Source organism: Mastacembelus armatus, chromosome 11 (assembly GCF_900324485.2).
Source record: "Mastacembelus armatus chromosome 11, fMasArm1.2, whole genome shotgun sequence".
NCBI classification, from domain to species: domain Eukaryota; kingdom Metazoa; phylum Chordata; class Actinopteri; order Synbranchiformes; family Mastacembelidae; genus Mastacembelus; species Mastacembelus armatus.
In genome coordinates, this window is record NC_046643.1 from 7,820,301 (window position 1) to 7,838,973 (window position 18,673).

At 41.6% G+C, this 18,673-nt stretch overlaps 1 protein-coding gene across 1 annotated transcript in view; it reads left to right on the plus strand.

Annotated features, from left to right (window-relative positions):
- The first annotated feature begins 10,972 nt into the window (after positions 1-10,972).
- csmd2 (CUB and Sushi multiple domains 2) overlaps positions 10,973-18,673 on the plus strand; it is a 198,949-nt gene continuing 191,248 nt past the window's right edge. The window contains exon 1 of the mRNA XM_026299974.1: positions 10,973-11,147. Within this exon, the coding sequence (XP_026155759.1) occupies positions 10,973-11,147 (175 nt within the window). The remainder of the gene's footprint in view (positions 11,148-18,673) is intronic.

Genomic DNA, 18,673 nt, shown 5'->3' on the forward strand with positions numbered 1-18,673 from the left:
ATGTAGCAACATACAAGCACATGCATAACTAAAGAGCCAGATCGGTTACATGATGAACAGCAAAAACAGAAGACCCCCAGGTGAAGAAGCAGCATGTAGCACTGATCTGGGGGTCTTCAGAGTTAAGCTCTGACTGTGTTGCCTTTAGTATTTCTACCTTTCTCTGTTTTGCCCAATTACACTATCAGATATACACACCTGAATTCATGTGCACACATGCAGGCACACAGACTCGAAGAAGGAAAAGGCCACCTGGCAGAGAGTAACAACAGACCTGTGTAGCCTAGCAACAGCTCGGAGACAGGCTTATTAGCTGGAAGAAGAGAGAAGAAAGGGAAAACTTCGGCCTGTGTCCCTGCCACTCACACACAAACTGAAGGGCACGTAGGCTCAACTGCGCTCAAAGCCCCATTCCTGCCAGCCCCTCCTCCTCTCACACCCTTCCAAACATGCCTTGTTTCTGACAATCCCACTGTTCAATTGCAACAGCCCATTGATCAGACTGCTAAAACAACCGATTTGGCCACGCTTCTTTTTCTCCGTCTGTCAAGAGTGGAACATTTTTAATTGTCAATTCGCTGCACTGTTTTTTTTTTTTTTTAGTGTAAATTCTGTGGTGCCCAACTGCCAGTCAAGATATGCCAGCTCCCCGACACAATAAAAGGAGCTTCACTTAATTGCTCTCTCTTAGAGGCAGTATCTAATATCTTTGATTTGATTACTGAGACAGAAGCTGTTTAAATCAATGCTAGGTGGCTGAGTGAAAGTGCTGGGAGGATGAAACACTCAGAATTCAGAATGTAGGCGTATATATAGGACCTTGGTTCTATCTGAGTGGCCTTGGTGTTTTTAAAAAGAAACCCAAATAGCTACTATCACCCGTTCACAGCACATTTTCATCCATACTCCCACACTTGATAAAAAGCTCTTTAGCCTTTCTTTATCAGATCTTTTTCCAGACTTTGCCCTTTCTCTTTTTTGTGTAAAACTTTAATAGCAGAATATTTAGGTTATGGTCAGAGCCAGAACGAGAACAGGTATGTGAGACAGAGCTACCATGAGAGAGAGAGAGAGAGAGAGAGAAACAAAGACAGAGAGAAAAATTTTAAAAAGTGTCACTGTCTGAAATGGTTCTTATAACTTTTTCACATTTTCTATAAACATTTACTTGCATCTCTGCATCAGCTGTTCTGCTGCCAAAAATAAAACTTTTATAATGTCTCTCACCATCGCCATCACACGTTTTATAGTCTTTCTCTATCTCCCTCTCTTTTTCTTAGGCTTACCTCTTTGCATCTCATTTCTCAGCTGACACCAAGGCACCCCATATTGCCACTTTCACCCAGGGGGAATGTGCATTGCAGCTTCAGTAATTATCCTGCTGGATTGGAAGTGCTGAGGCCAAAGGGGCAAACCTCAGAGTGCAGCAAGTCTCGCTGTCACTGTCACCGCAGCGCATGGTAAAAGAAAGTGCAACCCAAATTTAAATAGGTCATAGATGGAAAGGGTACATGCGAAGAGATGGAGAAAGTGGAGAAGATGGAGGTCTAAAAGTACAGTGTTCTGTTTTTAAATGGAGAGAAGAAAATATTCTCACTAACCTTTCTGCGTACACGACACTACAAACCCCTCTGTGAATCAATACAGAGGCCAAGTTGAGGCATAAGTATCAGCAGGAAAATACACTCAAAGACCAACTTTTAGTACGTTTGTATATTGTTGATTTATTTTACAGGAGTCAACTTCCAAAGTTCTCTCTAATAAGCATATTTAGTGTTTATTCACAGATGCAATGCTGGGAAATAAATGGGAGATAAAGCAGAGTGGTAAAAAAATGAAGTTTCAAAAAAACTCCACATCCTCTTTCAAACTGCAACAATGCAACCAGTGGTCTTCTGTTACGAGATTCCTTCCCAGTTTTTGGATGATTAGTTAAAGACCCCATGATACTTCAGCCATTGGGATAAATGCTTTAAAAGCTAGATTCCACCTTGTCTATATGCTCCATGTTTGTCTAAAGCCAGCAGCAAGTTACCTTAAACTAGCACAAACATGGGGAAAAAATATTCAAACTGTATCCAACAAAAACCATCTGCCACTGAAGCTCACTCATTATCACATTATGCATAGTTTGTTTAATCCATATAAAACATATATATATATATATATATATAAGAGTGGTAGAAATCATCTCAACCAACTGAAAAAAAGAGGGCGTGTGTTTCTCAAGATGTGGATATGGCTGTTCCTTTAATGTTTGGCATCTCAAACTATGCACAAACGATATGACTGAGCTGAATTTCAACAGTTTGGAGGGCAGGAGCAACTATGATGCCGGTTGTGACTATGAAAAACATTAAAAAATATGAACATTAACAGTTGAGTGACTGGCCACTTCTCTGTCATGTAAGTGGCAGTGGTTCTGATTGCTTAAATAGCTCAGATTTTATATCTTGCAATAATCTGGAGACTTTCCATTGTGTAATGATGCAAAAGTAAAACCTTAACTACAAATGTATGCATTATCTCAAATTAACATTATGTGTAGTTTTGCTTATTCATTGTAGAGTAGGTGAATCCAGTGGTACATTTTTCCATGTAATAAAATCTTTAATGCCTAGCTGCAGCAGAGTTACATAAGATGCTGTAACAGACTGAGTGTTAAGATGTTTTCCCAGCATTAGAAGCTGATCTTCAGGCTTGATTATACAAACACTACATGTTAGAAAAATACAGTCACTGTTCTGACTGCTTGTTGTGATTGACAGAGGTACTCTAATAGTTAAATATTCTCCTGATCTATATATCTTGAACACATCTCTAAGTACCAATTTTCCTTGTTGAATGCATTACTCCAATATCCTAGAGACTACAAGGGCTGGCAGCTGTTTTTAACAAAGTTACAATTTTAGCATTTTTGCTGCCAAGTGAAAAGACAGTGTATTGATGTTGTGAAATGTGTTAGCTTACAACGCATTTGTTTTATTTGTTGAAGTATTTTAACATTGGATAATAATTAACATTAAATTGATACCCAGCACTTGCTCAAATTAATGTTCCAAATGAATGGTTTACATCAAGAACAGGAGAGAATCACAATCCTCAGTCAACACCACACTGGGTACATGACAGTTTTACAAAGCTGGCCAAGAGATGTTATTGTCACAAGTATTTCACTCACAGCTATCGGTCTAATGATAGAGGACAGGTCTCAGGGTCACTTAAATCAGTGGGTAAGTGCATGAACACACTGGGTTTTGTGTCAATCCAGCCTCTAGTTTCTCAGCATATTAGTCACAGAGAAACAAATACATGCAAACCAGTCCTAATTACATCCAAGACAGGAATAAAAATGTGGAAAAGGGTAGAAAGCTACTTGGCAGTTAATATACTGTATGGGCTGTTTTGAAATAACTCGTTTTTTTAAAATATATTTTAGCACAACAAAATTGAGGATGTTTTCCTCTGGTTATTTTTGTGGTTCAGTGAGATAGTCCAAGGCAGCACTGTGCAGCATGTAGAAGCATTACTGGTCTGAGGTCTAACACACATTTGGGGGAGGCACCGATCAACTGTGAATGATGTTTAACCAAGTAATAATGCAGGATAAGTACTGCTAAGATGCTGTATGTTACTTCAAAGTTATACCCACTTTAAGGCAAACTCCCCCTTAATTTCTTTTTTAGGGTCTGCACTGTGAATAATGCATATAATCGCTAAGTCATTAGAACTAGATAGATGCATTAAAACTATAAGATATAAATCTGATATGATCTAGAAAATAGTGGAAAATACCCATGTAATACTGCACATATTGGCTTAAGAGTGAAGTGTGCATTTGTTAATCAGTTTATATCTCAATAGTATATTCACCTGATGGGCAGGAGGGTAAGCAGGTCTAACAAACCGGTTTGGGTAGCGGGGTTGGGGACCAGGACACAAACCAGTCACCAGCGAACTAGGCCCCTGCTGGGAGGGGCTCACTTTGTTGGTGAAGTTCTGAGCAACAGAATATCTGGCTGTTAAACAACAAAAGAAGTAAGGGATTAAAAAACAAAATGACTTTTACTGGGACTTTGTTACTATGTAATTACATGTACAGGACAGTAAATAGCATCAGTAGTGTTCCAATATTCATTCCACCACAATAGATTTGCATGCATTAATCTAGAGTGTTTAGTTTGTCAGATTCACTTGCAAAGTTTCCATAGGGGTTGCATCACTGCCATATCTGAGACCCTTGTTAACTTGTCTTCTCAACAACGCATTCAAACACACATACCACAAATCAGAATTCAAACAGAGAGCACCATGACTACATAGTTCCCTCCAAGTTTAGATTATTACTGCATCAAAAAAGCAAGCTCCCCTGAGAGGCAGCTGACTGGATCATTAAATTTAGGTGATGATATACTCATCATTTGATCTGGCAAATCTGGAAACATAATTTCACAAACTGACTGCACCCAAACATGTCTAAACTAATTTACACTCTCTGTGATGTCAAGCCAAATTTGATAATTGATAAGGTCTGAAAGCAAAGCACAACATTTTCCAGTCACAAATAAGAACATGGGCAGCCACATTTGACTTGGAAAATCCTATTTCAGACAGAAAACAGGATTTATGCAAAAAAAAACAAAAAACAAAACGATCTGTTAATATGCAGTGTAATCTCTTCTGTGCGTTTCTGTTGGATCTCTGGTTTAAAACTAGATAGATCACTTGTCTGTGCTGTTAAAATGTCATTTTATTATTTATGTCAATATCAGACCACTTCAAACTATGCCAGTAATCTGTCAGTGTTGAGCTAAAAGGCACGGATTAATTAATGTCACAAACAGTAACAATACCACTGCTGTGAGACAGACCACCAATCATCTCAACTGCAGCCCCATTTGCATCTGGTAAATACACCAAAATATTACAATTCAGTTGACAATGATCTATTGAAGTTTAAAAATGCCACACACAACCTTTAAAGTACAATTCATAAAGGGCAAGAGGACATGATGCAGCCTTCAACTTAGCCAGCGTTAATTAATGTCCTCAACCAATGATGATCATGATGAATTCTTCATGTGACCCACCATGAAACATAACACCCACACCCCTACACACAAAAACTACCAGCACGCACACACACACTCAAACCATACACTTACCTTTGACTTTGTTAATGGTAACTATCTGCTGAGAGGTACAAGGTCTGGTTTTCTCTTGAGGGGCAGCTGCTTTCTTCATGCCCGCTTTGGCAGCACTAGCCCAGGACCTGACATTCACATCCACACCATCTGTACCTGAAACTGCAATATGCACAGCAAGGATTAGTGCTATACCCTTTTCACATGCACACCATCTTGTCCGGCCTGTGTCATGTTAAGTGTGATTCAAAAGGGTAAGCTTAATAGAACTGTGTTCTTTTCTACTGCAAAGGAGTTTGCAACAGATTTGCCTCAGGGAATCAACAAAGTGCCATTGAATCAACAGGGCTTTGCTATCTAGAGAAAATTCTATCATATCAGCGCTGACTGCAAAGTGCTGAAGGATTGCCAGCTGTAAGCAAAATGAGTTCATACTGAACCAAATATTGCTGTATCATATTATATATATATATATATATATATATATATATATATATATTTATCATCCTTACATAGAAACTTACTTGAGTTACACATGATTTCATATTTGTAAATAGAAGAGCAAAGGTATTACCTCACCACAAACCATGCAGGAGGTACTATATGTACTGTACCAGCCATACTCCCTACCAAAATTAATACTGACTATTTGTGTTGTTGTTGTTGTTGTTGTTGTTGTTGACTTAATTCATATCTGTGTCCACTGTTCTGTTCTGCACCAGCAGCCAGTATGGAGGGGTAATTCACTTTGCTACTGCACAATAATCCCTTCATTATCAAAACATTTTCTCACTGAGTCATCCGACTGAGGAAGCACTTCTCTGCAACGCTGATGCAGAGTCACAGTGTTTTACCACCTACACATTGAGACGCAATGCTTGCATGTGCATGTTTGTGCATGTGGGCGGGCAGGTGAATTTGCCAGGGATTACAAGTGCTGCAGAACACTGGACTGAGATTGGTAAAGTTGTGGTTTGATTGTTTTCCTATCGACACAAATTGGATCAAGAAGTAGATCTCAAGTTCTGAAAAGTAAACAGTAGTGAAGCAGCCTGCTTTGCGGCAGAAACTAAGAGGCTTCATTAAATGAGTTGTAAAAATGGGAGTAAGGGAAAAGGGTAAAACTTTGTGAGCTGGATGTGCAAAATTTGCACTCAGCAAGTTGTGAGAGCCAGAGTTTCTGCCTGGGACAGGTGCTGCTGCCGCTTACAAGCCTTTAATTAGCCAAGTATGATGCTGTCATTAATATCAATAATACATTCTCAGACAGAAATGTTTGTGTGAGTGTGTGCCTTTGTACCTTCAGAGAATATTAATAAGGGCATAAAATTATAGTAAAGATAGCCATAATTTGTTCATTTCTATAAAGTGATAGAAGGAGCAACATAAGCTAGAACACAGTAAGGCAGAGACACATGGCAAATCTATTACCTCTAGGAGGCAGCTGGTTGTTGGCCTTTGGATCCTTACAGCTGATGGTAGGAGAGTTGTGTTGGCTGGCTGAGCCAAATGTTTGAAGGTCCAGCACAGATTTCTGATCTCCTGCACAGATGGAGGAGAGCTCATGGGGCATATTTTCCATCCTCTTCTGATGGGAAGCCCCACTCTCTTGGCGGTGGTTTGGTGAATGAGTAAGCCCTCTACTGCCCTTTGCATCTTTGGTTTTGGGATTCCCGTCATGCAGTACACTCAGTGCTAAAGGTCTCTTTGGGGGCTGGAGAGCTGGGAAGTCAGCCAGTAGGTCATAAGCCTCCTGGTGTGTTGAGGCTTCTGGTGGTGCATTGGTTTTTGAGTTTGCCTGAGGTGTTTCTGCCTTGCCTTGGATGAGAGCCTTCACAGGGACAGTCACCGTACTTGCCAAAGTGGCAGTGGGGTTGTCATGTGGGTGGAATGAAAGGGGAATCTCCCACTGGCCATGCATCTTCCTCAGGGCTGGAGACTCCACAGGACATGGTGGAATGCCAGCCCTGATAGCCGATAGTGGAGGAAAGTCCTTTTCTGTAACAGAAAATGAGGAGTCCTGCTCACTGTCAGAGCTTAATTCATCAGACGACTGGAGAATTTCACTTTTCTGCCCTTCGCTGCCATTTTTGTCATTCGTTAAGCTGTCATCAGTGCTATCAGTGGCGCAATCTCGCACCTTAGGTAGAGTAACATCATCATCATCACAGGAATTACTGTCATAGCTACTTCTTGTCTCTTGCTCATTTTCGCTTTCACATGTATCCCTATGTAGTTTAGAAGGAAGCGGAAGATCTTCCTCATCTAACAGGTGCAGGGTGTGCTCTTCAGGGGCAGAGCAGGTGGGATTTTTTGCCAGAGGTTGGGAATTTTTCACACTCCTTTGTGTATCTTTTTCCTGACGTGACAGTGAAATGATAGCACAAAACATTTCTATCAGTTAATTAGCAGGTTTTTAATAAACCTGAATGAATGTTAATGTTTTAATGTGTTTGGTTTGAAAGGTAAGGTTACGTAGACTATAGTTAACCAACAAAAAACAATATAGGCCTCTAAAGTCATCATGCTCACCAAATTTCTTTTCCTCTCTGCCACTTTCATCTCTACTTCCATCACATAGCTCAGTACAGATGCAGGCTTTGCAACATGAGGATGTCTCTGGCCTGAGAGATAAGGGCAAGGAAGGATGAACTCAGTGTGCTGTTGCTGCTTGTCCTCATAGTGTGTGCTCAGACCCACATCAGCCTTCTCTTTCTGCTGCTCTTCAGCCCTAGACAGAAGGAGACAGACAGGTGGGAGCATGACAGTGTTAACATACATATCAAACCGTCACATCACCATCACTGCCGCTTACAAAGTTAATTTGCTCATGCAGTCTTAGGCCCTTGGGTCAACTAGTTTTATTATATACTGTATGAATAACCATAAGTTAATTGCCACATTTGATTGGACTTTTAGAAAAACCAGCCATTTTGGCTGAAAGAGGATGAAACACTGGTTCCAGGGCTCTCCATCCTGTATGTGTGGAGCAGCACCGGCTCCAAACCATGACTTTTTAATGAGGCTACTCTTTAGTCACCAGCCTGTCGACTGTCAAGCCACGATGCGGAACAGACGGTCCATCGAGACCCCGGATGCTTATGATAACGGAGACGTCACAGAAGCTCCAGGCGGCCAGTTAGCAGATGGTGTAGATTAACATAATACAGTGGGTCTATGACCATACAGCAGCCCACCTGACCTAGACTGCAATGTGGCGATCTATGTTAGAAACAGGTCCAACATCTCATACATCTTTCCATCAGCTCATCCATCTATTTTTCATAGTCCAATCCAACTTAGGCAAATATTGTAATACACATATTGTGTATATGGTACAGGCCGAAATCTTCCAGGTGTGCTCTTCCCATGAACAAATATACATTCATTGCAAAATTCCTTTGTTTAGGTTTTTTTTTTTTAATTATAACTGCAGATAGGACATTGTGACACTTTATCAATGATGTATAACTGAAGACATTTTGGCTTAACAGAGAGTGAAAAACCAATGAGCATGTATTAATAAATTACCAACAATTAAAAATGAATTATTGCCAAATACATAACATAAAAAAAACTGTCAGTGAGATTTTTCACAACCTGTTCTTATTAATGACTTATTAATCATTACAGCATTTAAAGCATTAGTAAATACTTTAATTAATATGAATCAATATTTGTATGTTTCAGCATTGCCACTGTACAGTTCAATATGGAGTTGCTGTCATAGACTCTTTTTGAGACACATTCATTGACAGTGTATAAACCATGGTAGGTTATTATAATAGGTCATGTTATCATAGGTATGTTATTGTGTGAGATTAGTAGACTGTAGGCTTATTTGTGCCCTGCCTTACCTGTGACTTGACTTGTTGCCAGACTCCTTCTCGGCCTCCTTTGCTCTACTCCATATGATTTTGCAAACGCGATCAAAATTGTCTCTTGGCACTTGTGGATTAACCCAGATGGAGCGCGGAAAAGGTGCGAATGCAGACACGAACCTCGTCGGGGGGGTTGACATCCAAGTATTTTCTGATAGCCGCCTCATTGTTTTACTTGTTCACACGCATGCGCTTCTCGATCTTGTTAAACTGAGATTGATTTATTTTGAAAGGAAACAGTATCTGCTTGATCTCGGCTGTCACAACAACCGGTTATAATTCCAGAATGATAATTCAGCCTAAAGTGACATGATTGTTCCAGCCACTGTAGTTTCGTCTTGATCTCTGCTAATATATGTATCGATTTTACACGTGTCTTACATATTCATCGCATAAACACACGCTGGAGTGTACATACATATATGCACACACTAACTTATTGGAGTTTTTTTTTTTTTTAATCTAATTCCCCGTGTGAGTCAGTCAGTAACACAGATGAGGCTGTAAAAAAGATGAATGTTTCTCCTGAAAACAGATGCAGTATTATGTCTCAGAACAACCTGCAGGGCCTGGAGCAGTCCAGAGTTTGCAAAGTTTGATGTGATGTTGCGGGAAGACTATTTATGATCTCCCTCATATATGTAGGAGGCCGACGCGCATTTCATTATCCCGGCTGTTACGGCGCATTGCGGAAAACTAATTACAGCGGTCATATGCAAAAGTGGAAACGACATTTAAATTTACTGCCGATGGTTCCAGCCTGTTAAGCATCAATTTCACGTTTAGTGAACAGAATGTGGACATCTATGTTAAACTGCTGGGCAATCCCATGATGTTCTTAATGGATGTAGACAATGACCTCATACTGGGCTCCTAAATCTTAGCATAACAAATTGGAATAAGGTGGATTTAATAATTATTATTAATTAATAATTATAGTAATTATTTATTTGTGTATTTATTTGTTATTATTATTATTAATAGCCTGGTAGTATTAGTAGTAGTAGTGTTATTGGGGGATATTGATTGGATAGATATATTGATAGTCTATAGCTTGAAAGGTTTACTGACCTTTTAACTCATCCTAAGAGTTTATCATGTGAATGGAGAAAAGATATTTCTCCAAATGCCTTTGGGCATATGATAAGACCGGAGAAGGGACTGAGACAGAGGGTGAGAGAGAGAGAGGGAGAGAGAGAGCGAGAGGGAGAGAGACAGAGAGAGAGAGAGAGAGAGAGACGCGCAGAGAAGGAGCAGGTCTGCAGTCTGAATCTTGGCGTCGCACAGACCCGAGACGACGCTGTGGCCAGGCGCTGCTGTACTGGGAATACATACATACTGCATATTTCTCTCTCTACAGTAAGATCACTGTCTACATGCCACCGTTTGTCGGAAACTTCTAAAACGAGGCGATTTTTCTAGGATCCGGATAATCTGTGTCGCTCTCCATCCTTCGTCGTCCGTTCATTTGTAATCTCGCTCTAATGACGAGTTAAAACGTGGATTATCGGCACCGCAAATGCTGCTGTTAACTGGGGATAAATTGAAGAGAAGGACAAACAAGTGCTGCTGGACAAACTGAAGGAGGGATCTCCTGTTTTTTGTCGTGTGTGTGGTAAAATCAATTAGCCTACATATGTGGAGCCAACAAGGGATTTTCGTTCTTTTTTACGCGTGCCGGGTAGATCAGTGACCACTTGAATCACGTCTCACCCTTGGCTTGCATCCCCCCCCCCCCCCCCCCCCCCCCCCTTTAGGTGTGAAATCTATCTTCTCAGACAGAGACTCTGAACCCCTCGGTCCCCGCATGACATGGTTCAGTCCAGCTGCGAGATCCGAGCTTCCTCCATGCATTGGGATTTTTCTCAGCGCCGACACCGAGTGAATCTCTCTTTTCTGAGCATCTGAAAACTATCGTGCCTGCCAGACCAGAGAAAAAGCCTCGCCATGACCACCGCTTCAAATCGGGACGGAGCAACGGGACTTGCGAGGAGACCGGAATGCGCATACAGGAGAAGGGACGGAATACGGATTTTTGCTCTAATGAAGGCGGGAGTGCAGGCGCACCACTGGAGCCGGGTGCTGTTCTTATATATGGGGCTACTGGCCGCCTCAGTAAAGGGTAAGTCCCCATCTGTACAGCTTGAAGACATGCAAAATGCAGCAGGCTTACCCCCACTCTACCGCCTACCCTCTCTGATCCTCGGCTGAATGCAAATCAGCATCAGCAACACACACACGCACTCATCCTAAAGGCGCACAGGATCTGCCTTTCTATATTGTCGCTGTTCTAGCAGCCAAAGTTATTAATGGGGGAGAGGTGGCTGCTTGGGTGGCTATTTTGGTGAGAGCAGATCATTAGGAATGGAAACAGAGCTTCTGTCTATTTTTGACTCAGTCGAAGGGTTTCGCTAATGGGCTGTTTAGGTGTTCCTGAGAATCGGGGTTGGATTTAATGAACTGCAGGGATGTTGAAATGACCGCTCTGTGTGAGTTTTGCTTTCTGCTAAAGAGGTCTCCCTGGTAAAGAGACGACGTTAGTGCACAGGAGGAAATCAGTTGAAGGGGTCAAGTGGTCTGCGATTATTACGCTGTTCAGAGTCCAAAAGTGCGTGTGTCTGTGTGCGCGCCCGCGTCTTTCTGGCTGTTCTTGTTGAGTTGTCCCCATAAGATGAGAGTCCTCGTGTGCCCAAGTAAACATCTATGAACAACATAGTTTTGTCCCTGGTCTCTCTGTACGTGTGTGTGTGCGTGTGTGTGTGTGTGTGTGTGAGTGTGTGTGGAGGTAGGCCTAATTGATTAACCGTGTTTTCGATCCTTTAGTAATTGAAAATGGAAATCCTGCAACAGGAGCTGCACATTCAACAGATTATCACTACAGTTCATTTAACTTTCATGTCCTCTAAAAGGAGAGTCAGGTCCTGATCCCTGCGTACCTGTTCCTCTCCGTGGCCGTGGGCATTCATTACGAAAGACTGTGGCATTATTCAGAGCTCAGGCTTTTTAGGGAAGAGCCGCGCAATGAATTTTTTTTCTTAGCCATCCCGAGCAGGTCGTTTGGCAAAGAAAACCAACCGTTTTATCACTGTCTTGGCTCCACACGACAGAACGAGCACTATTTTTAGCAAAAGCCAAGAATACTGTCACAGCCACAATATGAATTTGACAGTGAGTCATGGTTCTGTGTTCGCCCACTCATACCTTTGGTTGGACAGCACATAATCCACGAGTGAGTGGGAAAATTGGCACATTTTCATTACCACCACAGCAGGTTTCATACTGTGTGTGTGTGGTTTCAGAGGGAGCCTTACGCTTCTACACAATCGTCAGCTCTCATGTCTCCCACCATGTAACTCCCACGTTTTCGCCCACTCTTGATCAAACTTGTGTCATCAGCCACCCAGGTGGGTTTATCAGTCCCAGTGACACAGACAAATCTCTCCCGACTTTCCTGAGGAGTAAATCTCATTGCAGCTACATTTGGAGGAAGCTGCTTCTTTTATTTGCGTTCAGGGAGCGTTTTTATTGCCCATTGTCTTGCCGTTCGAGTCTACTTCTGGAGCCAGTAAAAAGACTCAAACTTACTGCAGATATTTGCGAATAGCAGGCAATGCTAGATTATCTATCTAACAACGTGTATACTTTAAACGGTATCAGTAAATAGTGTTGCGCTGAGGTGGTCTGGTGCGTCCCTCGGTACTGCAGCCACCAGCAGTTGCCCCATCCTCCCATTGAGCGGCACCAGAGCCTCACACTATGCCGAGAGGCGGCGCGCAGGAGAGGGAGAGGAGATCCGGGGTTTGTGGCATTGTCTTACCCAGCTACTCCATCAAACCAGAAGCGAAGCTTACCAATTAATGACCAACAGCGGCTGATGATATAGGCCTACGCGTGTTGTGGCAGGCTGGCCAGCATCAATGCCTTTAAAACTGTCTTCACTTGTCAATCAGTCTTACTTTAAATGATCTTCAGCCTATACTTATAACCTTACTTTCGCTCCAAAGGGCCAAAGATCCAGATGTGTGTGGGTGGTCTCTGAAAGAGGGAGATTAAAAGAAGAGCACGGTCTCCATAGGATAAAAAACAGCTTTTTCGGTAAACTCTCTCAATACGCACCAACCAACCTCTATTCTTAAGCCTACAGGGGAAATAATGCAAAGGGACGGGGGGGGGGGCTATCTTGTGCGTGATTCAGCTCCCCGCCACTCCAGCTCCATCTGCGTTAGATCATTCGTCAGCGGTGCATGAGACGGTCGTTCAGCATGTCCATTTACGCGCAACATCACGCATCGTCGTCCTCTCCTCTCAACCAAGCTCTCCGTTATATAAAGGCACCGCGTTGTGCTCATGATGCAACGCGCAGTAATGTTATGAGGACTGGAGGGCTTGATGCCCTTTTCCTTTTTATCTTTTTTTCACTTCATGACATTGTGTTCGCGCAGTCCTGGGGCTCTTGAAGAAAGATGCAGGACGTGTGTGTGCGTGCGCATAAGTCTAGAGGATAAAGAGTGTGGGCGCGCATACATGCGTTTCCAGGCAATAATGCAGCCAGACAAAAAATATCCTTGGTGTAAAGTCATTTTTGAAGTTTCATAAATCAAAAAATTACAAACTTATACTTGAACCTTTTCATTTTAAAGTTTTAAAGACCTTCAGGGACAGAACAAGGCCGCGGAGCTCAATTTGATACGACTTTAGTGAAGAACATCTGTTTTTTTAGGAAGAAATAAATGTGTTCACTGTAAGACTGAACAGACTTGGGGGTCAGAGCGAAATATGATCACTGGAACCCTATACAGCAACTGATGTCAACTTGTTCTTTAGGAAACAGTGCAGCCTCACCCAAAGATCCAAGTGGATTTCAAACTGTGAAACTGTTTCAAACTGTAACTGTGAAGCATCATCATGGACGGACCGTGTTGCCTGTTTAATAAAGATACGTGGCTAAACTAGATAATGGCCTTGTGAACTCATGCAGTCATATTGATTGCCAAGATCCATCACACAAACGGATCCACATGTCCGTATACCGTATATGTGTATGCATGGTCACCTTACTTCCCCCTTTTTTTCTCACCTCCTTCCCACCTGTCTACTTTCTACTCAGCTTCAAATCCTCCCATACCTGCACGCTCTGTTGCCTCCTATCTCCCATCTGCTCTCTGCATTCACCATTGAGCAATAATGGAGCTGAGAAACAGATGACACTATCTATTTACGCAAAACTGAGAAATGCCTTGAATGCTAAGCAGATTTGCTTTGCCACATTTTTTTACCTTCCCTACTTGTACGTAGGAGAAAGAGCTGTACGGTGGGCGAAGATGAAGATGGAGATTGTAAAGAGGTTGCACAGGGAGGAAATAGCAGCAGTGACTGTGAAGGGAAATAAGAGGCAGAGAGGGGTGAGACTGCTGGAGTATAAGGGTGATAAGCTTACACCAGCTGAGAGATAATCTGGGCCCTGTGTTTATGTGCCTTTTGAGTGCCTCTCTTCAGTAAATGATCTGTTTGGAGGGCTAATTTTCTTATCAGGCATCAAGAAGAATCCGATTTTAGCAAGCATACTGTAGCATCTGAGGAGGCTTCGTGGCACGTGCATGTGTTTGAATGAATCTGTGAGTTTCAATCCCTATTCATTCTAGGACGATTAAGTGTTGACAAGCAGGTGATTAGCTAGCTCAAAAAGGCGTGATGTGTATGTGTCTGCAGCAGCATGTGAACACATACACATCTTTCAGATGAGGCAAGCGGTTTGTCCTCACGAGCACCTTTATTTCCCCACCCACCTGCTGATGTGTCACCCTACTCCTCTCTCCGTCATCCTCTTGTACCATCTCCCTGTATCCTCCCCCCTATCCATCCCACCACCTCCTCCTTTCTTCCTCCACCCTCCTCTCTGGTGATTCACACTGTCATCTGTCTCCAGATGGCCAGAGTTCTGTCGCGGTGCTTCGTCACACTGATCACAGCCACACCAGTGACACACACTCGCACGCACGCCCACTATTTCATGCACACTTACAGAGTCACCCCGCCCCCATCCAACCCTCCCACCCCACCCCTCAAAAACAACCACACACTTAACACATTCATTGCAGCTTTTCGCCAGTGCACACAGCTCCATTGTTTGATAGACATACATGAATATACACATACTCTCAACACAAACTGAACCATGACACCTTATGAACCTACGGCCAGATGGACATTTACAGAATGTTTAAAGTAGCACTAAATGAGATGATAAGGAACATCCAATGCATCCGCTTCCTCTGCTGTCTTATCTATTAAATACTTAACAATGGTATTAGTGTTTGATGGTGCGAAAGAGATTTTTTATTGAATATGAGGCACATTCATAGTGTGGCGTTTTTGTATCTACGGGCACTTGTTGTCGAATCAATAGTTCAAATCTAACAAAGGCAGAGAACAACATTTGGCAGAAAACAAATAATAAATAGTCGCGTTTCTTTCAAATGTGACTCTGAGCATGTCCCAGAGCACAACGTTAAATTAATAAATGTATATTCTGGCTCCTTTACTTATCCAGGGAATATAAATTTAGCACTGTTGCTCAGTTCTGGCAGTGCTTGTGCTGCAAATTCAAAATACACTCCTGTTAGATCTTCTCTTAAATTGCAGCTACAGTATCTGCTGTTTGCACTTTTGAATTTTTAGCTCCATTACAGAGTTTCTACGGGGGGGACTGAGTGTTTATGGTACCATGCCTTTCTCAAGGACATGTTAACAGTGTTTCTAAAGAGAAAGTCATTTTCGTTTAACTTATTCTGCCCACATTTCCCAGGTGCCATCTTCCGTGTACTGATCAGCTCCCAGATGTGAACTACTGTAATTGCAGTGCAACTGCTGTGTGTCAAGATATGTCAAGATAAGTCTCAGACTTAACATATGCACTTGTTAAAAAGTCTAAGTTAAAAAATAATTGAAGAATTCCAGTTTATGTCCCCCTGAGCTGAGAGCAATGCTGTAACAGAGAACTCTTAATCTTGATTCACATTTTCCTCTTCCCATTATTATCATGGGACATGGGAATGTGAACCAGCTACTGTAAATCCCCACAAAGAGAGAGACAGATGTAGATGTCCTGTCTGTCTTGTATAGACACAAAGCTCAGGCAGGGGTTTCTTTAGCTTCCTGATTTACACTGTTCTTATCAGATATCAGTGATCCTGGAGATTGAAGATTAGATCCTGGGCAGGTATCTTGTCCTTGTCTTTCCTCTTTCCTTTACAGGTTCTATCTCTGTTCAACATATAGGCAATCTGTCAGTGGTATATTTCTGGGAAAGAGGCAGTCATGTTTAGAGGTAATGAGTGTGTATGGGGGAAGATGCCTTGTATTCCTACGACTGTAAGGTCCACTATTGAGTTTTTCATCTGAAGCATATATGCTTTCATTTAAATCCCTTATGCCTCAAAGACTAAGGTGCCATGGCAGTGGGGTTGATAGAAGAATCTTTAAAGTTTCAGTAAAAATTCAAGATCAGGAGCAATTATTTTTCTAAACTCTGTGTGAGGGCAATAAGAAGAGTATTGATCACTTTATCCAGCTCGCTGCAAGAAAGCCAATAAGCATATTTCCTAATATGTAAAGCTATTCCTTTAAGAGAATGTTGTATTTCAGTTGTTTGCAGCCATAATGTTGCGAGACCAACAAGTGTCTACAGTGTGAATGCTAAAATATAGTCACCCTCCGTGTTCAGCATGTATATCACTTTAACCTAATGTTAGCTGCTGGCTCATGTCATGAGTCAGCCCTAACCCTAACCCAAGTGCCAACCTGTGATGGGTGTTTGTGTTCAGTGTTTTTTTTTTTTTTTTATGTTTCATCATTTTTAATCACACTTTTTAGTATCTGGGTCTGTCCAGCAATCACCTTTAATCTCAGTGAGAGAATACTGGGTGTTATATAGCTTTTTTATATAGTGTGATCTTTTATATCTTGTGATCTTTAAAAGCATGGCCCTGAGTCACCATCCTCACAAAATTAAGATATACTACATGCATGACTTTCTACCTTAACGTCAGTGCTATAACTCAGTCTCAGACATTAAAATAGAATATGTGCATTGTTCTGTATGGAACCAGTTTTATGGTTAGCTATTTAAACTGTTGAGCAGCTATCAAAGGCTTTTTGAAGAAAAGATGTGCAGGAAGGGAGGTGTGTGGTAATGCCTTAAGAAACAACACAAATGTCTACTGCAACCATACAGTCCCTGAGGAAGGAATGTGAGGAACTGCAGGCCAGGGTGTGTCATCTTTGGGAATAAATTAATACCTGCTTATTGGCATTTACTTCCACAGATATGGATACACTTCTGGAGATAGAGCAGGTTTAGAGCTCTTTTTTTCTCTTCTGATGACATGCTGATCAGCTGTGTGTCTTCTTTTCATTCATTCTCTCACAGTCTTTTCATTTTAAGTAGCAAATACATACACTCCCCCTACTTTACTAAATCTGTTGTTCAGGCATCCTGAGACACTAGTGTCCCTGTCCAATAAAAATAAACTCAACACTCTTGTCCAGTGAAAAAGTGTCTAATATTATGACTGGAGTGAGCCAGGTTCTGCTGTTCTTGACATCTATAATAGGCATGCTCTCAGGAAGGCAGAGGTTATTCTCGATCCTCCAGATCATCCTTTGTTCAGGTAGATAAAGTTACTTTCATCTGGTCGCCACTAAAGGTCTCTATCTGCAAGATCTTGAATGAGTAAATCTTCCTTTGTTCAATGGCTGCAAGGCTGTTAAATTTTTATTGACCACCTTTGTTTGATTTTTTTGTGCATGTTAGATGCAACCTTCTCTCTGAAATACCTTAGTTGTTGACCGATCAAAAGGATTTAATGTTGTTATAAAGTCTATTATGCACATTAGATACTTGGTTGCCAATCTACATACTGCTGAAAGATGATAATATTTTTCAGACAATCTTAATGATTTTGTGAAAAACAGTATTGGCTGTAGTTTACACCTAAACTGCCAGTGCAAAAATAAATTTCAAACCCATGTGAGAGTGTTGTATACAGCCCATTAATTGTGATTGTCATGCTGGGACGGTTGTGACCTGACCTTTTTGATCAGTGCGCCCTGTCAGGTTTAATATAACTACAGAGAGCATTTAATGTTGATGATGCCTGCTCATTAACACATAAACATGACCATCAAATACTGTACATTTAACATATTCATAACTGTTACCCTACATCTTGATGAGTCTCTTCATTGGTCAGAGACCAGAGTGTTTGAGTGCAAATACACAACAGGATGTAACTTAGACTTGCTCGTCAGTATAGGTTGAGGCTAATGTAACTGAAAAAGCCCAGCTGTCAGATGTGAGGAGAATGAAAATGAGGTGATAATTGACTTTCACTGTTTTGCACATTAGTGTCACATATAATTGTGCTTTTTCCCATAATTACCAGGGAAAAGAAGTGAAAGCTGAAATTATTTGAGGCATATACTGTAAATGTTCAGGAGTTTGTATTTGAATGTACGTGTAAGCATTGGGGCGGACTGTGTGTACATGCCTCTGTGAGGGTGTGTGTATGTGTCAAATTAAGCATTAAGGCAGAGTCCAGCAACAATCCATAATTGAATAACGGGATCTGCCTTCACACGTGATCTACT